Source organism: Nilaparvata lugens, chromosome 1, assembly GCF_014356525.2.
Source record: "Nilaparvata lugens isolate BPH chromosome 1, ASM1435652v1, whole genome shotgun sequence".
NCBI classification, from domain to species: Eukaryota; Metazoa; Arthropoda; class Insecta; order Hemiptera; family Delphacidae; genus Nilaparvata; species Nilaparvata lugens.
This window is the reverse complement of record NC_052504.1, coordinates 47362149-47390012: the sequence shown is the minus strand read 5'-3', so window position 1 is coordinate 47390012 and position 27864 is coordinate 47362149. Positions and strand designations below refer to the sequence as shown.

Below are 27864 nucleotides of genomic sequence, written 5' to 3'. Positions count from 1 at the left end.
GTACCCTGAGGAGCGGTTCGATGTGCAAGAAGCTTGCACCTCCCCATCCCACAATCCCATACAGCATGAGGGACTGTGCTAGAGAGAAGTAGATAACTCTTAGACATCCCTTGTCGACCAGTGTCCTCAGAATCCTGAACCTGTAGATGGTCTTCCTCAGTCTCCCGCATAATTCATTGAGATGATAATGATATTGCTTATTGTAATAAGTTATCCCTGATGAAAAAAAACAATGTTCAATTTGAATAACTCAGCTGATTCTTTTGATGAAAAGAGTTTATGCTGATTTTCAGCTACTAAAGTATTAAATTCTCTTTTCCTCCACCTCCTGTCTAAAAAGCTTACTTTACTCCCTGGAACCTAATACTAGTAATTCTGCGAACATTAGACCTCGCTCATGAACACAACTTTCAATCTAATGAGAAGGGCCAGTACAGTAAGTACAGTATATTGTGAAGATTTAGCCATGTCATCTATTATTTTCTCCATCGAAAGTGCTAAAGACACTGTTTGCAGGGACACCGGACTTATCAAGGAGGTACCTTTATATCGTCTCCATATTTACAATATAAACATAAATTACAACTTTTTTAATAATTAATTATAAGAAATCGGTCAACTGGCGGAAAAATGGAATATGCAGTAGGCAATTTAGATGATGAAACGTCTCACAGACGATGGTGAGACGGAAAATTATTCTAAATAAGATGGGTTTGTTGGTGACAATGACAGGAGGTTGCTAATGATGATTTTCATGAAAAGTGGATTCAATGTTATGGCTTGTTATGCCTATGCCGAATGTTAATGCTCACAAATTGGTTTCCGATCTCATACCAAAAGGAAAACAAAAGACTCGACACTGTAGAGCGACACAAAAATACACAAAAAATGCATGCAATACAATAATTATTGTACCTGATGAACTGAAAATTCAGTTGGAAAATAACTAAAATAATAACTGATAGTTATGAATAAAAGAAGTTGGAGATTAAAGAAATGTTTATGATGTTAAATATTGTCTACAACTAAAATAGTTGAGTTATCTGTAACATATATAATAATAGTTATTAATGTATTGATATTAAAGATTTTTTTAAATAATTTATCCAACTTGATAAATCAATTTATTAATAATAAGATGATTCAATTTAATTATTCTATATAGTCATAATAATGATTTTATAATGATATATTATTAGGAAAAGATAAAACAATTAGTATCGTCTGCAAAAAAAAAATCTGGTCGGAACGAGATTTGAATCTGGGTCCCACAGTGTGAGAAACTACGCTCTAACCTACTTGTACACCATGCCCTGGTAACAGTGGATGCGAAAATGTAGGAACATGAATTGCTGTATCTTCAAAAATACGAAAAAGTAACTTTTGAGGTTAGTCTAAGGTTTTTTTAAATATTACAAAAAAACAGAGGTCTTACCAAAAATCGTTACACATACGTTTCTGCGCCTTGTCTCAAATAACTTGCATACCAAATTTCATCCAAATCAGACAATAATTGCGACTGTAACTGCGGTACAAACAAACAAACAGACAAAAGCCGATCGAGTCGAAACTAAGACCTCAGCTTCGCTTCGGTCAACTAAAGTTTCACTTTTTCGCTCTCAGGAGGAAAAAACAGGAAAACTCCCTAGAGCATAAAAGTGACTCCATTTAAATAACATGGGAAGCATCTCTATTTTAAAAACGTACATTTGAAACGTAGACCAGTTATAGAATAGACACGGCCCATTGTAGGCTATATTCATACTGAAAGTCGATGAAGCCAACATCTACTGTCATATCACCAATCTTGACGTCACAACAGTGACGTCACGCATCATATAGAAATTATAGAAAACTTTTTTGAGTTTGTTGTTAAATGTTTGTGGTGTTTAACTTACATTGTTGTTAAACATAGCTTGTTTTCCATAGCAGATTGTTATTTATTTATGTAATTATTATTTATGAAAATGGTAATCTCCTGCGCAGCATATAATTGCACTGAATTTTTTAGGGAAAAAGTGGAATATCTTTTCATGCGTAAGTTGAAATTTATACACATAAATATTGTAAGTTGTAACTGTAATATTATCCTTGGTTATGATGTGAGTGAACTCATTGCAGCATGACAATAAATTAGTTTTGTAGGCTACCGTACCCTATTATTTTCAAAACACATTATAACTTTGAAGCCGATATCACATAACACATTATAACTTAACCGATATCGTTTTTGCCCGTAGCTATAAATAACCTAAAAACACCATGAATCTGAAATAGACACAATCTGAAAGTTTTCTATACGATGCGTGACGTCACTGTTGTGACGTCAAGATTGGTGATATGACAGTAGGCTTCAGAGGCTAGACTTCCCAGCGTGTCTATTCTATAACTGGTCTAAAATTTTAAATAGGTTAGAAGGTCTAAGCTCAGATGAGGAAGCATATAGAGTAGTCAGTCATTGAGCCAACTAAATTCAATACCTCAACCAGATTTGATCAACATATGAAATATATGTTTGTATGCTAAAATTATTACAAACTTCATATCACTATACTTAAAAAATGTATAAATATTTTTTCCCTCCACCTACTGTCTAAAGTACTTATTTTACTCCCTGAAACATAGTACTAAAGTGTCACTTTTTCGCTCTCGGTAGTAAAAAACAGAAAAACTCCCTACGGAGGAAAAGTGACTGCATTTAAATAACATGGGAAGCATCTCTATTTTAAAAACTTACATTGTAATAGGTTAGAAGGTCTAAGCTCAGATGAGAAAGCATATAGAGTAGTCAGTCATTGAGCCAGCTAAATTCAATACCTCAACCAAACATTTGATCAATATATGAAATTCATGTTTGTATGCTAAAATTATTAAAAACTTCAAATCAGTATACTATAAAAATGTATAAATATTTTTTTTATATTCCATTTTATTCAAAATACCAACCAACGAATATTCCTCATTAACTAATCAAATTTGAAACGGGAACTTCATCATAGCTGTAGTTGTGGCGGCCATTGTTGTTACAACTTTTGCCGACAAATAGCGCTGTCGGCGGTGAACTGTGTGATTACAAGACAGCTGTATAATTTTTAAGTTATGTTGTAACACATTTTACTGGTCACGTAGGTTTTAAAAAATTATTTTATTTGCAATTTTTATAAAAATGTAGGTGTATGTAAAATTATTTTATTACAATTTTCCTGAGGGAGAAAAAACATTTTTCACTCGTGATATACGCAACATTTTTCCTCCACCTACATTTTTATAAAAATTGCAAATAAAATAATTTTTTAAAACCTACGTGACCAGTAAAATGTGTTACAACATAACTTAAAAATTATACAGCTGTCTTGTAATCACACAGTTCAAACTTCCCTCCCTGAAACTAGTAAGTTACAATACATTCTGGTTCATACACGAATCTACAATAAATTACAGTACAACAGCCAATTATGCAGCAAATTTCACATATTATGAAAACTTATTAATTACAATGAAGATTGAATGCAACATTAGAATATTGATAATATAGTATTGTAATATAACTACATAAATCAGCGGTGTTTCAACAATGAATAAATGATAATTTCAATGAATAAATATACACCCCACTATATATTATATGTGTTGGGGTATAAGTAATTAGTTGCTTATTGCGTGTAATAATTACTATTTACAAACTTCATTCACTGATATGGGATTAAAGTTTTTTATAATAAAATTAGTAAAAATGTATAATACAAACAAACAAAATTATGGAATTAGTAAATAAATATTAATGTTCTATTAAGGATAATAATAAGAAAGGTTATTTTTAGAAAAATGAAAAACAGTAAAGAGTGGAATGAAGAATAAATAGTTTCAATATTTACAGTCTAACTAAATTTTCACAATTTTCCACTCCAATATCAACCAACCAGGAAAATAAACTTTTCTTGAACCTGTGTCTATTGAATTCTTCCCTAATGTAACTTGGTATTGAATTATAAATTTTTGGTCCCAAATATGTGTAGTTTCTTTGCCCAAATGTAGTGTTCATCCTTGGTACTATTGAATACGTGTTTCTCTGCCTTGTTTGATGGTTATGATCTGCCAGTCTTATGTGTTCGTTGTTTCTCCTCATTCGCGTGATGATAGCCTGGATGTAGAGTTGTCTTACACTCAGTACTTTACTGTCCTTGAAAAGAATGTTCGTGGGGAATTGATTCTCCTTGAAGCCTATTATTTTTAGTATTCGTTTTTGAAGTTTATAGAGAGGTTCAACATGTGTAAAATTCGTAGCTCCCCAGATAATTATGACGTATCTTAAAATTGATTGCACTAAAGAAAAATAAACAGTTTTTAATGTCTCATAGTTGAGGATTTTACGGAGTTGATAGAATTTGTAGAGAAGCTTCCTGATCCGGGTAATTGATAGATTAATGTGCTTGTCCCATTTGAATTTGTTGTCCACTATTGTTCCTAAATATTTTATTTCATTGACTTGTTGAATTGAAGGGCAATCACACGGGTTGTTGGTGCTTCCACAGTGATGCAGGATTATTGAAGAATCCGGTGGTCTCGTCCGTTCTGTCAGAGAAAAGGCTAAAAATTTCGTTTTTGTTGCATTTACTGTAAGCAAATTTTCTCTTAACCATTTATCAACTTTGATCAATTCTTCCTGTGCCAGATTAAAAACTTCCTCCCAGGTGTTTCCTTCAAATAGTATACACGTATCATCAGCAAAAGCTATTACTCTTCCTCTTATCTTGATTGAACATAGCTCATTTGCATATGCCAAATACAGAATTGGCCCAAGAACTGTTCCTTGGGGAATCCCAAACTTCATCGTTTCCTCTGAACTGAGATGTTCTTCAACTTTGACTTTTTGACGCCGGTCACAGAGGTATGATCTAAACCATGCTAGAGGAACTCCTCTAATTCCCATGGCTTCTAATTTCTTCAGCAGCAAACTGTGATTAACAGTGTCAAAAGCTTTTGCTAGGTCCAGGAACACTGCTGCACATTTTTTGTTATTTTCTAGCTTATCTGTGACAAAATTTGACAATTCTAATACCGCATCTTCTGTACTCCTCCCCTCACGAAAACCAAATTGATTCCTAGATAGTAAGTTGTTTTTTTCCATGTAATTCACAAGACGTTTCTTTACCAGTTTTTCCAAAATCTTAGAAATATTGCTTATAAGTGAAATAGGCCTGTAATTGGTGGCATTTGTTTTGTCGCCTCCTTTATGTAATGGTCTAACACATGTCTCTTTCATAGCTTTTGGAAAAATTCCTTTTGACAGACTTAAATTAAATATGTGAATTAATGGTTTTACAATTACATTTTTTATCGACTTCAATGTTCTATTATTGATTCCATCAAGTCCTGGAGCACTGTCATTTCGCAAACTACTAATAGCTTCAAGAAGCTCATCTTCAGTTACTGGGTGAAAGTAGATGGAGTGTAGAGTTCTTGTAACAGGTTTATATTGGGATATGATTTGGTCTAGTGGTTTTCTTAAGGAATCTATTATTGTCTCCGCCATTTCTTCACCTACATTTGTGAAAAAGTTATTCATGTGGTTGAGCACAGTTTCTGGATTTTCCTTTAGATTGAAAATCCTATCATCTATTTTAATAGCATTCAATTTCATTTTTGTTTTTGATTTAGAGTCAGTAGCATCTTTGATTACTTTCCACATTTTTTTATTATCCTTTCCAGCTTCATACAATTTCTCTCTATAGTATTGGTCCTTTGTTTCATGAATTAAAGCTGTGAGTGTATTCCTATACCGACGATAGAAGTTGGTTAAGTTAATGTTGTTTGGGTCTTCCTTTCTTCTTTTGTTGAGTAGATTTCTGGTTCTTATTGCTGCTACTATACCTCTGGTGATCCATGGTTTGATGGGTTTGTACTTCTTCTGCCGCCGATGCTGCTTGATATTATTTTGTATATGTTGTCTCAGAGTTGATAAGAAGGTGTCATAAGATGTATCTGGATTATTATCTTCTAAAACATGAATCCACTCCTCATTCAGTAGTTCATTCTTCAAGCTATTAATGTCTATTTTCTCGTTTATTTCATGTGTTCCAGTTTCATTTGCACTATTTCTCGAAATATGTTGCACTCCTAGAATTGTGGTGAAGTGGTCAGTTATTGTTGATTCATAAATGATTGGAAAAAGATTATCTCTGGAGTTGGTAGCAATGTGATCTATGCAAGAAGCAGTTTCTGTTGTAGTTCTGGTTGCTTGTTTAATGCAGAGTCTGAGCCCATGCTCGCTTAGAAGATCGCAGTAGTCATTCAATTGATGATGTGGACGAATTTGAAGGGTGTTAATATTCATGTCTCCGGCACATATGACTTGTTGCCCTCTTAATTCATTCAGGATCGATTCCAAGTCACTCAGGAAATCTGTAATATCATTGAAGGACGGTGATCTGTATATTGCAAGGATGTTCCACTTTTTGTCTGCTGCATCCAACCGAATATGTAGGACATTTGCCTGGTTAATATGTAGCTCAACACATTGTACATTTATACTATCTTTAACATAAACAACTACACCATCATTTTGTAATGGTTGTTTATGGTGGAAAATACATCATATCCTCGAATGGACTGGAGTACAAATTCAGTCCTAATCCAGCATTCGGTTAGAATAATAACATCAAAAGAAAAATTAATGTCGCACAATTGAATCATCAGCTCATCAAAATTTCTTCTGATACTCCTTATATTGAGACAGAAGATGCTCAAATCACAAGAACTCAATGCTGCACAAAGTTGTTGACTGTTGTTGATCACTTCATCGTTTATTTCTTCAAAATAATCAAGATCCTCGAAGCTGAGCAAATTTGATAAGTTGTTGTTACTCATTATTTAAACTCTCATTAATCCCTTCCATGTCTCTTTCATTCCAGCTTAAGAGAAACTCTTCACTAACATCCTTTAGTTTTCGAATTAGGGTCAGCACTAAATCTTCTTGCCCTGTTGTGATATATCTGAAGGTTTGTGTGTGTCTGCTCATTGCTACTATTACATGTTGTGTGCTGTTATATATTCCAAGTTGTTTTTTATTGTTCCTTATCAGAACTACATTCTTGTGAGTTAAGCCCTGTGCTTCATGAATTGTATGGACTTTAACTGAAGGGTGAAGTTTTGATTGCAGCTCTTCTAGCACTGTTTTCTTCTCGAGCTGAGTGAATGTAAGAATCAGAGTGTTAGGTTCAAGTGGTCCAAGTTCTCCATTTGTTATTGGAGGTCTGACGGATAACAGGACCTCATTTTTCGTACTAATGTCCTGGTAGTAGCTGGAAAGGATGTAGCAGACGTCTATTGGACACCTTCTAGTTACTGTTTGATGGATTCTCTTCTCACAGAGAGATGAAATGTGTGACCATTCAGCTGTTAATTTACTTCTCTCTATGTAAGGTATTTGGTTTGAATCTCCTAGCAGAATAATCTCAGAAGCACCAGCGAGAGATGAGACAAATCCCACGAAACCTGCATGCATCAATACTGCTTCATCTATGAAAACACGTTTGTACTGCTTTTTTGATCCGTTTATTATAAAAGATGAAACTGTTCTATAATCCTGTTTAATTATTCTTTCATATTTATTTTTGTGAATTCTATTCACCTCTTGCCTAATTTCATTTATTCCAGCTCTTGTCTGACACAAAATGAGATCTTTACCTGGTGTATGTTGCTGAAGGATAAAGTGAGTTTTACCACACCCTGGAACTCCATCCATCCAAGTTATTTTTGGCATCTTACAATTTGTGATGTCAACTTTTAGAATATTCTTCAGCAGCTCAGCATTCAGCATGATTTGGGTGTCTCTACTGACTAGAATATACTTTTCCTTAGTTAAGAATGACTTTGTTGTTTCATTGTAGGGTACGTATTTTCCTTCATTTTCTAAACAGAAGCCCATTCGATATGTAGTGGATGTCGGCCACAGGAAAGTCTTAAGTCGATTGTCGTAGATGTTCATCTCGTTTCGCCTTATCTCTTGAATACATGCTGCTGAAGAAGAGATATTACTATTCAGTGATGATAGTACTCCCCTATATAAATCCGCATTCAGAACATCATACTGTTGAATAAAGTTCCTGAGTTCTATCATACTGTTCAAATAAGCATAAAGAATAGAATCATGCGGTAGGTATCCTTTTGGACAATCTTCAGAGCCATCGTTTTCATGTGGTATATCCAAGAACTTTAGATTGTTTATTCCTCTGTAATAGAATACATAATTCAGGTTTTTAGTTTTAATTACTAAACTTAAAATGTCCAAGCATGTAAACTCGGAGTCAATATCAAAAGAATCTATTCCAATCGTAATGTTGTATTTATTTATCGATGCATATTCGTCTATTACCAGTAAGAGGTCACGGATACCTAATTGAGCCTCATTGTTATTATTTTGCGCTAATATCAATGTCAATGAATTTTTAACAAGATGAAAACGAATTGAGCTATTATTTACGTTCCGTAAATAAACAGTAGGTAAGCTATTGTATTCATCTTGACTCAGCGTTTTCTTCTTGATTGAATGTGCAACGCCTTCTGAAATACGTAAACAATTTTTATTCCAGCGAGCTAATGATAAATTAAAATCTGTATATTGACCAAAGCTGAAAATCAAAGACGTCCTACTTTTCGCTGACTGTTTTATTAATTCTGTTTTTTTAATAGATGATAGGAAATCTTGAATATCTATTTTTATATTTGATGCTGTGAATTTATTTGATGATTTTGAGCTGGAAATTCTATTTTTAATCTTTTTAAGCACTTCCATAATTTGTTCGATCAATTGATTGTTGCAATGCTTTCACATAGCTGGGACACTTTAGATAGTTTACTTTGTGGTCTGAGGGTTTATCAGCTCTTTTGCAGTTAAAACATACTGGAGGTTTATCGATTGAAGGGCAGGTTTTGATGTTGTGCCCTGTGATGGAGCAATGACCACAGATATCTTCTTCCTTTTTACAATGTTTTGTGATGTGCCCATAGACTTGACATTTATAGCACCTTTGCACTGCATGATAATCATTAACTCTACATGATGTCATATCTATAAATATTTTTTTCTTATTAATTATTGCTTTCCTAATTTCGGGTTCACATTCTACTACCCAATGCACGGAATCCTTGTTTTTCGGCCCTAATTTGAATGATGGCTTGCAACCTTCTTCAAATTTTTGTTTTTCTATTCCTGAATTGACAAAATTTTTGTTATATATTTCTTCAGTTACCTCTTTGTTAGTGAGATCAGATGGAACATCATAAACAATTATCCTGGGTTTTTTATTTTGGGGCTCAGTTATCTTGATTTGATCATTATTCACAGCTTTATTCTTCAATAATTTCTTTTTGTCCTCTAGAGAATCCAGAACAATGAGTAAACCTCCTCCTCTAACGGGTACTGTCTTTTTTATTTTAATGTTATCCTTTCTCGCGATGTTGGTTTTCAGTGTTCCTTTTATTTTTTCACTATCTTGTTTCTCATTACCGGTGGAATTTGAGGGTTTAATTAAGACTACCTGTTCTTTCGGAAGGATTTTCCTGACTTGATTATTGGACTGGGGATCGCTTGAAGTAGCTTTTTTCGGTAGTTGTATCATGTCTGCGTAAGTAATAGGCCTGTCTTTATTTTTAATTTCCTGAACAGATTTGCTTATGTCCTGTAATGAGTTATGAATTTTCGGATGCCCTAAAGTATCACTTATTTGGCTAATAGTAACTGCTCTCGTTTCTACTTTCACGATTACCAATGCTAATTTTTGAACTAATTCTAAGAAATTATCATATTCGGCTCTGGAAACCTTGTTTTTTTTAAATTCTGACGAAGCCCATTCCTTGAATTCCGAAGAGATACTCTTCATGTTCATTATGTCTGTGTTGAATTCACTCAGCAATAATTGTTCAACAGTTTCCATTTTACCTGGTTGTTCTCGTACTTTGAGTCCTTGGTTCCCTGGAAAGTTATCCTCTTCTTCCTCCTCCTCGAATTGCGGGATCAGTCCATCCGGTGGTTTGGTTGGTGACCTCATCTATCCGACGACGATGACGTATGAAGATAGCTGCTGTATGGTTATGTTCCAGTGACCCACTTATTGATGAACGATGATTGTTTTGAAAACTATCACTACGGTGAAACTAAACTACTAAGATGTTTACTCTACGAGCGCTACTGTAAGACTGTGAAACTCCTCAGAAACTTCAAACTTTTCCCTCAGGGAGAAAAAAACAGCACTTTTCACTCTAGATATACAAATAACTATTTATATTCCATGCTATTCAAAATACCATCCAACGAATATTCCTCATTAACTTATCAAATTTAAACGGGAACTTCATCATAGCTGTAGTTGTGTACTACTTTAAATTACATAAATAGTTCCAAAATCATGCATCATGAGTCAAATTCGGTCGAAAAATGGAAAATTTATTGTTGAGTGTACTTAAGCCCATATTCCAATAAACAAAAAATCTGGTGTGGTTCACTCACACAACTTTCCTTGCTCATTGAACTTTATGCCTCATTCTTAAACGAGAATGATCTAGGGGAATAACATAATGACGATTGGCGGCAACATATTTGAAACTACGATCAGACTTATGTATATGTGTATAGTTAGTTGTTTTCAGAGTACTTTTTCCTTTGTGTAAATTGTGAAATTCGATATTTTTTAGAAGTCGTCAAAACAGCTATTCTACAGATAAAATATCTCGACTATGTGTTCTTTTTATGAACTGCTCTACCTACCTACCTCATGCCCGAGAAGGAGGCTACAAAGTCCATTTCTCAAGGATGGGGTGGACCCCCCATTAGTTTCTCAGAAAGGAGACTCATTCCAGTTAATAGAGCCGATAAATAACTATACAGGGTATGAATTTGAAAAAAATCGTTCAAGTCATTTTTGAGAAAATCGTGAAACACATGTTTTTTTAGTGATTATCCGCTATTTTTCTCAATAATATTACGGAGCTCCTGAAATTTTCCCAGAAATGAGACTCATGTCAGTTGATAGGGCTAATAAATAGCTATCCATGGTATAGATTTGAAGAAAATCATTAGAGCCGTTTCCGAGAAAACCGTGAAAAACATGGTTTTTTAGTGATTATCCGCCGTTTTTCTCAATAATATTACGGAGTTCCTGGAATTTTGCAAGGAATGAGACTCATGTCAGTTGATAGAGCTTATAAATAGCTATCCATGGTATAGATTTGATAAAAATCGTTGGAGCCGTTTTCGAGAAAACCGTGAAAAACATGGTTTTTTAGTGATTATCCGCCATTTTTCTCAATAATATTACGGAGTTCCTGGAATTTTTCAAGAAATGAGACTCATGTCAGTTGATAGGGCTTATAAATAGCTATCCATGGTATAAATTTGAAGAAAATCGTTAGAGCCATTTTCGAGAAAACCGTGAAAAACATGGTTTTTTAGTAATTATCCGCCATTTTTTCCGCCATCTTGAATTGAATTTTATTGAATTTCTTATTACCGGGTCCTCATGGTATAAGGACCTTACGTTCAAAATTTCAAGTCAATCGGTTAATTAGGAATGGAGTTATCGTGTTCACAGACATACACACATACACATACACACACACACACACATACACACACACACACATACACACACACACAGACCAATACCCAAAAATCATGTTTTTGGACTCAGGGGACCTTGAAACGTATAGAAAACTTGAAATTGGGGTACCTTAATTTTTTTTGGAAAGCAATACTTTCCTTACCTATGGTAGTAGGGCAAGGAAAGTAAAAATGGCCAATTTCTATATTCGAAGCTATGAATCTTGGTAACCCCTTATTATAAAAATCATTACTTGATCTTGAAATGTACAATACAATTTTCTCTTTCATCAGCTGTAAACGATTCATGGAAAAATTTGTCCTTAAAGTGAGATTTGATTGTTGAAGAAATCCGGAAATTGTAGATATTTTTGTTCTATTAACGGTTTTGGCAGTTCTATGATATGGAAACGTGATTCAAGATGGATTTTAGGCAACTGAGCTCGTAGAGGATGAATTTATCCACAATTTGGAATCAATCGTGAGTTTCTATGATGTATCAGACTCGTTTTAGAAACTTTTGATATAGAAATTGGCCATTTTTTGTGTATTGGAATATGGGCTTAAGTACACTCAACAATAAATTTCCCATTTTTGACCGAATTTGACTCATGATTTTGGACCGCCTTGACGAGCCGAGAAGAATGAAGTGTAGTACGATGAAATCTGAGCATTGGGTCAAAAGTTATAAGTGTTTGAAATTCTGATCCTTGAGGTGTCCTTAAGCGCGCCTCTCCACTAGGAAATGCATCTAACGGATGATTCTCATAGAACATAATCTCATGAACTAATGTCATTGTGCGAAATATCAATGTAAGGACAATGTAGTTGGAGATGATGGTTGAAGGTGAAGATGAGGTGTTTTTCACAATACAAGGAGCATTGTTGTCAGGTGTACCTGGAAATCTATATGAGATAGAGCTCTCTAAATGATCTCAGATTGTAGAGTGCAAAAATAAGAATAGCGCCAAGAGGGATTTTGAATTATACATCTAAATGGTAACAATCGGAAGATACTGTTGATCAAAAACTAAAATTCATCAAAATTGATTCTTTCTTCAAATTTTACTCATTTTTGAAAAATCATAACTCAGTACTCATTGGAGGTAGAGAGTTCCGAATGATCTCATTTTATTCAGAACTTTATGATCTAAAAAAAGGCGAGAGCACATTCTTTTCTGTCCGATTACGAGATTTGGCAGAAATAACTGAATACTGGAAAATGAGCCGAAAATACGTGGTTTTTGGGCCATTCTGTATCTAGCACAAGGAAATTTTGCATGAAGAAATTGGTTCTGGACTTCTCTTATGTACCCAAATAATTATTAAAAAATCAGAACTACAATATAAATTGCATGCACCAATGTATTAGTGACTGGACTATTCCTAGTTGGAATCTAAATATCATTATTCTAAGGAAGAATTTATTTCACAATTCAAAGCCAAGCAATATTCCTTGAACAATAAAAAAATAACACATCATGTTGTTCAATCTATAATGATAACAGCTGATAAATTTGATAATTGGTGAACTAGAACCCCATAAAATGACGATTTTGCAATGCATAACGGGATTGTGTCATGACCTGTATTTATAGACCTTCCCAACCAGACGACCGGTTCTTAGGTTTTAGGTTATGTTTTAAAAGAAAACATTGTTATCAATAACGTGAGATATTAAAATTATTTGATTTGCAGTTTCTATAAAAAATGTAGGTGGAGGAAAAATTTGTACATCACGAGTGAAAAATGCTTTTTCTCCCTCAGGGAAATTGTTGCCCTCGGCTTCACCTCGGGCTTCAAACCTTTACCCTCAGGGAGGAAAAGCGGTACTTTTCACTCTAGATAAACAAATAACTATTTTTCACGTACTTTTTGCTGGAAAAAAACTCAGAACACGTTCATGTTTACGTGCAATGATTCTGGAGTATTGGTAAGCTTAAATACAAAACCTTTACCTTCTAGCACTGGATCTTTTTACAGGTTGTCCCAAAACCTTGGATTTTCGATTCCTTTACTATTTTTCTGCAATTTTCGCATATCGATAGGACAGAAAAATCACTCTTGGCTTTTTTATCGATAAAAATTCAAATAAAATCTAATGATTTGGAGCTTTCTATCTTCAATGACTCCTAAGTTACACTTTTTAAAAACGGAGTAAAATTTTTGGATAAAAAGGAATTTATAATCTATTCTATTAAATAATATATTATTTGTTTTTACTATATTCCACTTTTACCGATTTCCACTATTTAAAGGTATGATCCGAATCCCTTTGAGCGTAATTTTGTGCTATACAACCTGAGATCAGGTAGACCGTTCTTCTCAAATAGATTTCCAGGTAAACCTGATAACAATGCTCCTTGAAAAACATCCAGTTTTTAGCTTTAACCACCATTATAAACTTGATTGTTCTCATATAATTTTAATAATAATAATATGATATATTTAGCACAACAATATAGGTTTCTGAGATCATGTTATGTGAGAATTACCCGTTAGATGCACTCTATTTCAGTATTTCCTGGTGAAGAGGCACCTCAAGGATTAATAAAATTAGAGAACACTTATAACTTTTGACTCAAAGATCGGTTCTTCTCGTTCTACAGCTCATTCTTCACGGCTCGTCAAGGCGGTTCAAAATGACGTATCAGTCAAATTCGATAAAGACGTGAACATATCAAAAATCCCCACCCCTAGCCCTTGTGCAAAAGAGGTAAGGGTGGTTAGAATGTACAATTTTTTTGGTTTCTTCCATATAACTCGAAATCAAACTCTAAAACTATAACTAGAAACTATCTCAAGAACATGACTATTCTATAAAAATTTGAAGCTTTTACAAAATTACAATATTAATCTATCAAACTGTTTTAGTATTTAATAGTTTTCAAGATATCTGCTCTTGAAGGTGTGAAATTTTTGCTCTTATGACTTTTTATAAATCAATGGAATCAATCAATCAAAAATTCAGAGAAGCCAGAATCATCCCAATACCTAAAACCGGAGATTTAAAAAAAACAGAAAATTATAGACCGATAAGCTTGATAAGTAACCTTTCCAAAGTATTAGAAAAAATAATAAAAAACAGAATTATGAGTTTTTTAGAGAATGAAAATATAATAAATGAAAAGCAATTTGGTTTTCAAAAAAATAAGTCTACTAAAGATGCAGTCATCCACTTGAACGAAATAATTTTTGGCAATTTTAATAGCAATAGAAAAACTCTCGCAGTGTTCATGGATCTATCAAAAGCTTTTGATAAGATACCTCACAATATATTATTAAACAAATTAGATAGGGCTGGAATTAGAGGTGCAGCAAATGATTTATTTTCTTCATATTTGACTGAAAGGAAACAATACCTAAATCTTCAGCGTCAAACTGATATTAAATATACGTCAGGTTTCGGCTTGCCTCAAGGTTCTGTGCTATCACCAATTCGTTTTTTGTTATATGTGAATGACCTACTCAAACTAAACCTCCAAGATTGCACCACTCTGTCTTTTGCAGATGACACTGTATTGATCTTCAGCGGCAAAAGCTGGGTAGAAACTTATAGCCAATAGAAACCTAATAATTGTCAGAAAATGGCTTCAAGATCATATCCTGACTTCAAACGCTGACAAAACTAAGTATATCACCTTTTCACCCAATATAACTGGACAACCAGGAACAGATTTGAATCTTAAAATAGGGACAACAAATAATAACAATGATAATACAGATACAAATACAGATAATACAGAAGTACAAAAAACATTAGAAAGGGTTCACACAATTAAATATCTTGGTATATTATTGGACCAACATTCAAAATGGAACAAACACATAGATTATTTGTGCTCAAAGTTGAAATACCTCATTTACATTTTTTAAAAATAAATAAAATAAAAAACATAGACATTATACGGAAAATTTATTTTGCATACGCTCACTCATTATTTCAATATATTAATGAAGTATGGGGAGCTGCATATGATACACATCTAAAGAAATTATTTATCTTACAAAAACATATTATAAGAGCAGCATTAGGAAGACCTCGACTCTATCCTAGTAGGGAAATTTTTCTTGAATTTAAGGTCCCTACAATAAGACAGAATTATATGAAAAATATAATACTCCATATCAATAAGAATAAATCTAATTTTCCTGCACACATTACACCCCATAATACACGTCCTAACAATATATTTAACACAGAACTCATTAAGCTAACCATATGCAGGCATCAATTTACATGTTATTGCAGCTACATTATAAATAAAATTCCAAACGATTTTATAGATAAACAAATGACACGTAATTTAAGCAAAAGCATAGATTATTGGAGTTGAGCATAACATATTCTTCAAACTATTTGTATAAAGTATAATATTGTATCCAACAAGCATTGTTACTAAAAACATTGAGCAATGGTTTTTCCATTTTCACGTTCTCGAACCAGGTATTGTAAATGTTCCCACATCATCTTTTTTTGTATTGTTTTATGTATTCCCTGTGTGAAATATTCACTTCATGATGGCCTCAAGACGTCACAGTGGTTAATTGGATTCTACTTTGTCATATAGTATGTACTATTCTTAAGTTTTTAATTTTTTTCTGAGCCTTTGAGACTTTTGTATATTGGTGTAATACTTTCTTTAGCTCTTTTTAATTTAATTTTTATATCGCTTCTTACTTGACCAGAATTGAAGCAGAATAAGTTCACCGCAACTCACTGCCAACACACAAGGACTCTTATGTTGGCAGTGCCCAATATTACATTGATTACATTGATAATATTATTGTTGTGCAAGTTACAATAAATGTCTATTTGTAGGTAATTGTAGATTGCATACTTTAGTGATTGTATTGTACAAATATTTGTATGTGATTTTTGGCAATAAATTCAATTCAATGGAAAAAATCTTTAATGAAAATAACTTTTTCCCCACCTACTGTCCAAAACTCCTAAGAGACTAAAAGTAACTCTATTTTAATAACATGGAAGGAATCTCTATGTTATAAGCTTGCATTGGGAATAGGGTTGAGGGTCGGAGCTTAGATGACAAAACATGTACAACTCTACTCATGTAGAGTTGATCCATTGAGCCAACTAAATTCAATTCCGCAACCAGAAATTTGATCAACTTATGAAATATATATGTTTATAAGCTAAATATTACATACCGTATTTAATATTAGTAGACTATAAGAATTCACAAATATTTTTACATATTTAATATACCAGCCGACGAATATTTTTCATCGTCTAATTTAGAAGTGGACGCGTCGGCCATCATTTTTTTAAGGTCGGCCAACATCATTTTTACAACTTTTGCTGATAGATAGCGTCAGCGGCAGTACCTGGCACCTGAGCTCAAAGTTTTTCATTTTTTAGTTTATTTTGCAAGTTGTGACACATTAGCACCTGTTATGTAAGTTTTGAGAATTATTTTATCTGCAGTTTTTATAAAATGTAGCTGGAGGAAAAATGTTGTGTAGATTACAAGTGAAAAAGGCTTTTTCTCCCTCGAAGAAATTGTTGCCCTCAAACATACCCCTCAGGGAGAAAAAGCTAGCTGTATTTTACTCTATATATACAAATAGGATGACATAAAAACACTTCACTTTTGAACAACTTAATAAAAAAAATATAAAAATCTTGTAGTACCCTTCATTTTTTAAAAACTTTAAAATAGTTCAACGACTAGTTTCGGAACTATTTAAAAGTTTTTAAAAAATAAAGGGTACTACAAAATTGTGTTTATTGTTTTTATTAAATAGGATGACATAGTACTGATTAAAGACTCTGAAAGAAAACTAAAAGAAGCTGTAATTGAGTGGAATGAGGAGATAAAGCTAGCCGAGCTTTCTATGGTACAAGAGACAGTATTTTTGGGAAGAAAGAAGTGAGTACCACATTGAAGAATAGGATATATGAAATTATTATAGAACCTAGTCTTGTATGGAGTGGAAAGTTGGCCCTTCAAAACACAACATATGAGTAGAGTTAGGGCAGTTGCGTTGAAGTGTCATAGAAGGAGGCTGGAAGAACACTGAGAGATAGAAGCGACCGGATCAGGGAGGAAATTGGAATGAAAGATATAAAAGAAGTTGTTGAGAAAACCAATTAGGATGGGGGTCATCTACTGAGGATAGATGATGAAAGAAAAGTCAAACAATATGCGAATACGGTTTTGGGTGGTAGGAGGAAGAGAGGACGCCCCAGGTACTCATATGATGAGCACATAAGAAAATTGGGAGAGGAGAGAGGAAAGAATGTAGGGCAAATGCGCAGGCTGGCTGTGGATCGGGACAGTTTTGTTCCAAGAATTGGACAATATTTGAAGAACTCAATACTTTTTTATTTACTCCTTGTAATATAAGTTCAAACTATATTAAGGTGCGTACAGATTTACGCGCCGCGAACATGAGCAATTCACTTTTAATCAGCTGACTATATCTGTATTTTTACAGAAACGGTAAGATACAGATATAAAAAGCTTGGCATCAGCTGATTAAAAGTGAATTGCTCATGTTCGCGGCGCGTTTATCTGTATGCACCTTAATAAATATATAAATTCAAGAATGGCTTATTTTACATTTTTGAATAGGCTATATATTCTTTAATTCAAAAAGTGACACAAAAAGGTTTTAGAGTAATAATTTTAAGGTTCAAATACCTACTTGGACTGTTTAAAGAGAAAAAAAACAATTTTGTGCTCAAGCCTCTTGCGAATATCCGAAAGTGTTCGTTAATATTATATAACATGGAATAAATAGATAAACTCTTATGACGATATAGAACAAGTACCGTATCTAAAATACAATCCATATTTTGAGAACTAACTCACCTTTTGACTAGTAGTATGCCTCCAACAAACGTTGAATAATGGTAGCGCGGATGCAGCTGAGGCGATGCAACGTGGAAGAGGCCATTGTGAGGATATGCGTAGGAGAGCAATGGATTCATGGGCAGAAGATCGACATCATGCATTGCAATGTAATCACAGCCTCCTTCCGTCACGGCCATCGTGAAGCCGACGTTGATCAGAGACGCTCTGTTGAATCTGTACTGATCCACCTATCAACACAAAAACACCTACAGTTATCTAGCCTCAAATTTCAATTTGACAAATGTCTGATAGCTCTATTGAATCAGTACTGATCTATCTACAAACATGAAAGTTCAGCTTAAGTTATAGGCTATTATAGTTTTTTGTGAACATAAAAGTGTTTTACAATTTCCCTCACAAACTATATCAGTTTAGTACTATGTACCTATGCCAGCGCACAAACCTAGGTTTTGCTGGCTTTGTCAGATAGAAAACAAGTTATTTTTAATTTTAAGAGTTTATGTGTTATTGGAATCTTATTATGTATTTCTTGCTTGTATATTATTTTTATGATTCATAGTCTACATTGTATTGTTTTCGATTTGACAAATAAAATTTGAATTTGAAATTGAATTAGCCTATAGTTACCTGAAAATTCAATCCATAGTAGGCCTAATAGCATTAATCTTTTAAATCTGTTCTGATCTACTTACGAACAGAAAGTTAGTCTGCTACAGCTACAATAAAATTTAAGTTGGAAGATTGATAATATTGTATTCGAACTTTTAGGCCTAATAGCACTGTTGAATATGATCCACCATCAACTAAAAGTTAGCTCAGCTGGAGTTAAAATAAGTTCCATGATAGTTGCCTGCGATTCAATCTAAAGTAAGCCTAATTGATCATTATATGCTAATGAAAAATCGCTAAAGAATTTATGCATTCATTTCCAAAAAATATATATACAGAGTGTCCCACCAAGGTTGTAACAGCCGTTGACCATAGATTCTACTCAACATTTCTGACAAAAAATGTTCAGTAAACTTTTTTCCTATCGACCTTAGTTTTCGAGATATATAGATTTTTCTATATTTTTAGAATATGCCTACTTCCGTTCATTAAATACTCAATAACTCGAAAACTACTGGTCGAATTTTAATTTCAAGGGTATTGTTGAAAAGAGAAAAACATTTCAAACAAGATTAATGTAATTTTTGTTGTTGGACATTTTGTAGTTTTTTATTAGGGCTTAAACTTGAAAAAATGCTATTCTTCAAAGTCAAATTTCAAACAGTTTTTTATCAATTTTCTCCGGGTAATTATAGTGGTTTCAATATTTCAAAAACTTCTCCATTTCATAAGCTTTCAAATGAGTATAAATAAGAAAAGGTAAGTTCCATGACAAAGTGTTCAAAATTGCTAATATCTGGAATGAGCACATTCAAAATGTGGAAATTCACAAACAGCATTTATCAAGTGATGATCTTAAGGGTGAAATCACCTGATTATTGCATCATTTTCTGTCATTTGATCCTGAATCCTATATAAAATATTAATCATACACTTTTACAAGATCCAACAAAATCTATTCATAGAATAAGAATTCAAAGTAGATGAATGACAGAATTAAAAATGCTGATGACAATCATTCAGTTGGTAATTAAGTTACATAGTATCATGCTCACTGCTTACAGGAATTCAAAATAGCCTCCATTTCTGTTTATGCAACTTCTGCTGCCGTTCATCAAGCTTCGAGTTGCCCGTCTCACTTCGTTTGGCCGTGTCTTCATTACTTTAAACGTCAATCGAATTCTGAGAATCAGTTCCTCCCGGGTCTCTACAGGTTCTCTGTAAACTTTACTTTTCACAACCCCCCAAAAGTAGAAGTCTATTGGAGTAAGATCAGGTGGCCAACTTACGGGTCCACCTCGGCCAATCCACCGCCCAGCATAATTGTTATCAAGCCACCCACGGACGTTTTTAGCATAATGAGGGAGGCAGCCATCCAACTGGAGCCACATATTCTGCCTCAAATTGAGAGGCACGTCTTCCATTAATTCGTGAAGCTCATTGACCAGAGAGTCCATAAAAACTTCACCATTTATTCTTATAGGGAAATAAAGGTCCAAACATATTTTTATCAATCATGCCAGCCCAAAAATTGAATGAAAACTGATGCTGATATCGATATGGTCTATAGATAAGATAAACGAACGCGCAACTCACTTTTAAAAAAATTTATTTAACAAATAAAACACGTACATAATGGCAGCATGACTATTGGTAACGGAATGACACGAGAAATAATCTTACAGAGGTTTAAATACTAGTACAAAGTGCTTACTCTACAGTTCCTAAATCTATTGTCTTTTATATATATATATATATATATATATATATATATATATATATATATATATCCTCCCCCCTTAAGATGAAGGTGTCCTCACCTTCATAAGGGGAGCTGGGGTGTAAGAAATATTTTAGAATTTTCTAAGTGAAATTGAACAGTATCTAATTTCTTGTCTGGAATCCCAAGTTTGTTATTGAATACATGAGAATGAAAAACAACATATAATATAATAAGTATTAAGCACGCCATTAATATATAAACTACATATTCTGATAAGTTGCTACTAACTACAAATTCTTCAAGAATCAGTAATGGCTCTAAATAAGTATTTGCTTTATGTATTTCGTCAAAAGTAAAATTAGTGATTATTTTATTTTTATAAGTCGGTAATTCAGTAGGATATAGAACATTTCTTTCCCAAAATGTATAAGGTTTACTAAAATTTAATAATGCTTCATCTTTTTCAAGGGCTATTAGTTGTGTAGATTTTGGATATGTTACAATATTTCTTGAGCCGTGAACAATTGAACTCTTGCTGATGTTAAACATTAAATATTGGTTTATAATCGGAATATATTTCATAAAAGAACAGCTATACCCTTTGATAACTAAAGTCCTACAGCTATTCAACTTCTTATCACTAACTAATTCTTCTACACACTTGTTAACAACTTGTGTGGCATTTCTACAATAATAATTATTATTCAATAACTGGCAATCGCCTTCATACAATTCATGACCTTTAAATAATTGATGATGGATCAACATGTATCGTAACTTTATTTCATTGTTCGTTTTTACAGGATAAGACAGCATAAAAAGTGTTTCGTACAAATTAGAACAAAGAAGGCCAGTTTCACACGGCAGAGACCTCGCTCCTGGAATATCATATTACTGAAGATCATATTTCATATTTTGCAGCTCTCCTGTACTTTCACATGGGGATCTTACAAATAAGCCGACAGATCTAACAACTACGCCGCCGTTTGCTCAAAGTTATGACTCATCACTTTTTCTCAAAGTCTAACTTCCTTAAAAATATAGATAGAAGATTTCTGATTTCGATTTGGATTCAGCGACCCCAAATTCTTTAAAGCGTAAGTCCCATTTTCAAAAATACCTGAAAACAAGGGAGTTATAGCTGTTTTTAATATAGCTTTCCATTATCATATGATTATATAGTACGTACTAAGATAAATAATACTCCTGCCTCACAAAGGGACAGGCAAAGGTTTTAAGAAGTTTTTGAACACCTGAGAAGTTTATACATAAACATTTTTAATTTTTAAAAGTTCTAGTTTTCCAAAAAAGTATTGAACTATGAAAGATGAATCCAAATATGAAATCAAATATCACTTTAAATTCCAGCAATTATTGACTATTTCTTTTTACAATCAGAAAATCTATTATGAACATACAGAATAAACATTGTGCTGATCTGAATCGATCTATGGTAATAATAGGAATTGAAAGAATAGAAATGTCATGGCATTCCAAGTAGTGATGTCTGTGTATTAGAACTGCTGAGTTGATAATGCATAGTGAAAAAAAGTCATGAATAGCTCAGACCAGCCTGGCCTATGATGAACCGGTATAACAATTCATAGAATTCTTAGAATTCATAGGAACGGTAAAAAAATCAATTTTAATTTAATAGCTCTGATGACACGCGCCATCTCGTCAAAAGTGAGGATGCTTGAATGAATTATGTTAAGTTTACAAAATTTCAAACTAGTTCCTATATCATCTATTCTATTGTGAATTATTGTTAGCGTAACAAAATATGATGCTGTTCATTCAGTTCTACAGAATCAAATTTACTGTTGACAGAATTAAAATAATTGTTAAGTTTCAAATTATTAGCGTGGATTACATCAATTCCATTGTTAAAGCGACTAATTCGATTTTTGTTGATTGAAACTTGATTCTTAAGATCATGTTCTAAACTAATTTCGTTGGAATGCACTTTTGTCAAAATTTCATCATATTTAGCTTTATCATCAGCATCCATATTTCCTGTTAACCAAGAAATAGCGGAACCTAATCCATTAAAAAGACCTCTTTTTATTCGAAATTTATTCAACAAAATATGATCGAATTTCATGGTAACTTGATCGAGATGTAATTGAAGTAATTTAATTTTCGTTTTATCGGTTTCTTTTCCATTTAACAATTGTATTGAATTCTTGAGTTTAGAAAGTTCATTTTGTAAAGCTGTAATGTTGATGATATGCACGTAAGTGTAGGTTTTGTTAATGATGAAAGCATCCTTGATTCGGATGGGTACGACTCCTGCTGATCGTGAGAGGTCAGTCGTCTTGAATGCGTCTACTGGGGCCAGGTTGAGGGCTGCCAGGCTGACAATCAGGAGGGCGAAGTCTGCAAGTTTTAGACTTGTCTTGTGGGGGATCTTTAGGTTGTTTCGCCTTCGGCGGAGTTGTTCGTTCATCTGAAACAGAATTATCATTAGTTTTGTTCACTTTACGTGGTCGCTTAATGCGATTGGGATGAATCTTGAAGGGGCGTTTCTGGATCGCTCTTGAATTTGTCACTAGATTGGTGTTCTTGTAGCGTTTCAGTTTGACTGTTTGAAACGAGTCCGTTATGATATTAACAAAACTTGTATACATCACTTCATAATCAAGCTCTAGAGCGCCTTTCTTGTAACAATATTTATACCGTATGTTGTGTTCGGTAGAAGATATTCTAGGCATTTGTTCTTGATTTCTTCCTTATCAAACGGGTTAAGTATGTAGAAAGTCAATCTTGTTTTGTCAAACATTTTCTGAATTTTCGGAGGATCGTTACCTCTTTCTAATATCAACTGATTATGTTCTACATTCATGATTTTGTCTTCTTCCATTATTGCAACTTGACTATTCGAACTATCCTGAGAGTGAATTGTTACACCTATACTTGTGGCATCGTCATTATTAGTATCTTGATTTCCATTTCCACTTTCACGAAGAAACTCGTCCAAAACAACTCGACTGAGATCCTCTAAATCATCATCTGGTTCGGGGTTGAGCATGTTAACAGGGTGACTTGGAATGCGAGATAAGCTGTCAGCCACGAAATTCGTCCGGCCTTTCACGTATTTGATGTCGAAATCAAATTCTTCTAAATAGAGTTTCCATCTAATTAGTTTCGAATTGGGTTCCTTGATATTGTGTAACCACTGTAAGGGTTTGTGGTCTGTTTGAATTAAGAATTTCCTTCCATACAGGTAAGGGCGAAAGTATTTGCAGGCATAAACGATTGCTAGTAGTTCCTTCTTTATAGTTGATAAGTTTACTTCATGTTTATTTAGAGTACGGGATGCAAACGCGATTGGTAGGTCCTTCCCATCAAATAATTGAGAAAGAACAGCTCCCATTGCAAAGTTGCTCGCGTAACATGTGAGTATGAACTGACGAGAAAAATCAGGCAATTGTAGTATAGGTCCATTTTGTAACATAAGTTTCAATTTCTCAAATGCTGCTTGGAAGTCTTTATCGTGTGGATTGAATGGTTTTTCCTCACCTAAAACGGTGGTGAGTGGCTTTGCTATCTTTGCATAATCTTTAATCATTTTTCGGTAATATCCTGTAAGTCCTAAAAATTGTTTAACTTCTTTAGGAGTACGAGGTAAAGGGAAATTCTTCACTGCGTCTATTTTCATGGGGTTTGGTTGTATTCCGTTTTCTGAAATTATATGATCTAAGTACAACAGTTCGCGCTTGAAAAATTATGTTTTATGAAGCTGGATTTTCAAGTTGTGCTCTTTTAATTTTTCAAATACTGATTTGAGGTGTTTCAAATGTTCAGTGAGGTTGTCAGAAAAAACAATAATACCGTCCATGTACACTAAAACATTGTCCATACACTTCTGGAAGAAACTGGGTGAATTTTTTAGTCCAAAGGGGAGACGTAGAAATTCATAGTGGCCATTTTCAGTAGAAAATGCTGTTTTCGGGACGGAGTCGGGGTACAGTTCAATCTGGTGAAATCCTGATTCTAAGTCGATAGCAGAGAAATAAGTAGCACGTCCTATCTTCCCAAATAAGTCCTCAATGTTGGGCAAGGGATACTTATCATCTACAGTCTTGTTATTCAATTTTCGAAAATCTACAACCATTCTGATCTTTCCTGATGCATCCGATTTCTTGGGTACGACCCAAATCGGGGAGTTGTAGGCAGAGTTTGGGTGTTGAATTATTTTGTTCCTTAAAAGTTTGTCTATTTCCAATCGAATATCTTCTCGGAAGATTTGGGAATGCCGGCAATTTTTCGTGTAAACTGGGTTTTCATCTGTAGTAATTATCTTACGTTTCATTAAGTTCCTGCTACTTGATATCTCGTTTTCTAGTTTTACAATTTCAGGATACTGTTCTACCAATTTCAAGATGTTGTCTCTTTCCTCCTCATTCATATGATCTGTTCGTAGAAGATTTGGAATGTCATTTATAAGCTTAGAAAATTTCGATTTACATGAATCATTTATATCTGTACAATCAACTATAGTTTCTACTTGTTCAACCTCCATTGGCTCAGGACAAATGGTCGTAAGTTCATGGGCGAAAACTAAACACATACATTCATTACTATCTATATTAACAAGAGTCCTTCTTCAATTCTATATTTATCTGCATTTACTTCTTTAATTATTCCTAACGTCATATCCGAGGCTGACTTAACCGGGACCGAAATCACGTTTTAGCCTGGTTGCAATTTAACACTCTTATTATCGAACAAAAATAACAAATCTTTCTCTCCATCCCTATATTCTAGCTTATTATTATCAAAGTTTAATCGCATTTTATATGCACGCATGGTTTCATTCCCAAGCAGTATATCATACTTGGACGAAAAATCAAATATATATACAGTTTTATCTTATGAGGTTTGGAAAATACATGCTCTATATTACAAAACACATACTCATTCCCTGTACTTTCTCCAACGGGAGTTTTCACAATAAAATCCTCTTTGTGACGAGTTACGCCAGGAGAGACTAGTGAAGGATGAACATAGTTCTTTGCAGATCCGGTATCGACTAGCCATTTCCTATCCTTCTGATCTACAAAGTAAGGAAGCGATTTATTAAGGATGTTTAAGTCGAATCGCTGGGTGGGTCCGTCGCATATTGGGGGCCTGACCCTAAAAAATGGTCGGTTAGTCTGTTCAGCGATTCAGTCAAAGTGTCAAGTTGAGATTGCATATTTTGAATCGGGTTCGGAGTGTACTCACTACTCTGGCAATCTAAGTGGTCTTCTTCCAGATAGTTGACTTCATATGGAGACTTATAATTCCTCAATTTTTGTACTGGATCCGTTCGCTGAGTGCGCATGGATACTGTGTTTGATGAGTTATTTATCGGAGTACTTGGTTTGAAATTACTGTTTTGTTGTTGTGGGAAACGTTGTTGGAAATTTTGTTGTTGAAAATTTCTTTGTTGCTGAAAGTTTGGACTTGAAAAATTTTGTTGAAAGTTGTGAGGTTGGGAGCTACTTGGTGGCAGGTAGAAGCTCTGTTGTTGGAAGTGCGGTTGATAAAATCTCTCATTGTTTTGGAATCGACGTTGTCTGCTTTGAAAAATTTTTTGAGTGTTTCTGTTTTGTCTGCTTTGTGATTGATAACTACTCTCATAGTTTGGGGTTCTAAATGTATTTGAAGCTTAAAAAAATCTGTTTTCAGTTCTGTTTAGGTTTAGTTGGTTCAGTACAATGCTGCAATCATTTATCAATTTGCTTCTGGCATCATCTAGATTTTGAATTTGAAGCACCTGCAAGTGGGATCCTAGCGTGGGATGGACTCCATGTACAAAGGTGCTCACTAGTGTTGCGTTAAGTTGATGTATTAAATTTGTTAGCAATTCTCCTGACACTCCATCTATTTTGTATTTTGTTATTACATGAGTACGTTTTTCTTCTAGTCTGTTTAGAAAGTCTATCGGGTGTTCCCTATTGAATGAGCACATTGCTGATATTTCTGCTATCAATTCTGGAACAGGCCTATTGTCTGCAAAGTTCTGTTTCAAGCTATTTATCAGTTCTGTTAGTGTTGAGCAACTGTTGTAGGCTACAGCTTCCGCTGGTCCTTCTAGGTGGCACAAAGCTGTTTTGAAAAGAAGCCAATGATTACCTTCCTTCTCTACAATATGATCTGTACAATAAGCTCTCTGTAAATCTTCACAAGTTGAAATGAAATGAGGTAATTTGTAAGCTGTATCTCGGTATGCACTTAAGAAGTTCATGTGGTAAGGGCTTGCTAGTTGCCATGGTAATATTAGAAAGAGTTTCTAACCTTGTTTCTTGATGGATGATCTCTGCGTTGACGGAAGGACTTACTGCAGTAGAGTCCTGATCCGGGTCTTCCTCCTCGTCCGACGATGGGCTGCGGAAAGTTCTGCAAGCGTCGTATCGGGTGATGTCTCGTCTGCTTGCCAACGTGTAGTTGGAGTTGAGTTGTCCGTGTAGGGTTGTAGAACCACAGATAAAGAGTTGAAACTCACGTTTTTCGGGACTCGAGAACGTAGGTCGCGAAAAAGTTAATTGAACTTTTACCGAAAAAACTTCTGTAGTCCCTGTGCATCGGGCGCCAGATAAGATAAACAAACGCGCAACTCACTTTTTAAAAAGATTTATTTTACAAATAAAACACGTACATAATGGCAGCATGACTATTGGTAACGGAATGACACGAGAAATAATCTTACAGAGGTTTAAATACTAGTACAAAGTGCTTACTCTACATTTCCTAAATCTATTGTCTTATATATATATATATATAACTTATGATTATGAGGATTTTCCAAGGACCATGTATGTGTATTGTGAAAATTTACAGCACCAGTTCTTGTCAACTTTTCTATCTGTGATATGTTCATAAAATGTTTGAAGCACAATCTTGTGCTAAGATCCAACGGCAAAACTGCATCCTTGAAACAGTATCAGGTTCATTCAACTCTTGAACTGGGGTATCATGAAATGGTCGAAAGTTATTCTTCAATATTCTTTGAACTATCATTCTTGAAACATCCACATCCCAGCTGCCTGCCGGATGCTGGATCGAGGATTCTGCTCGAAATACTTTGGAATTCGATTTTCAAAAGC

At 34.1% G+C, this 27864-nt stretch overlaps 1 protein-coding gene across 1 annotated transcript in view; it reads right to left on the bottom strand.

Moving 5' to 3' along the window:
- Positions 1-27864, bottom strand: part of LOC111051545 (beta-1,4-galactosyltransferase 7) — a 78762-nt gene that overhangs the window by 25108 nt on the left and 25790 nt on the right. Inside the window, exon 3 of the mRNA XM_039435449.1 lies at positions 18436-18665. Within this exon, the coding sequence (XP_039291383.1) occupies positions 18436-18665 (230 nt within the window). The remainder of the gene's footprint in view (positions 1-18435; positions 18666-27864) is intronic.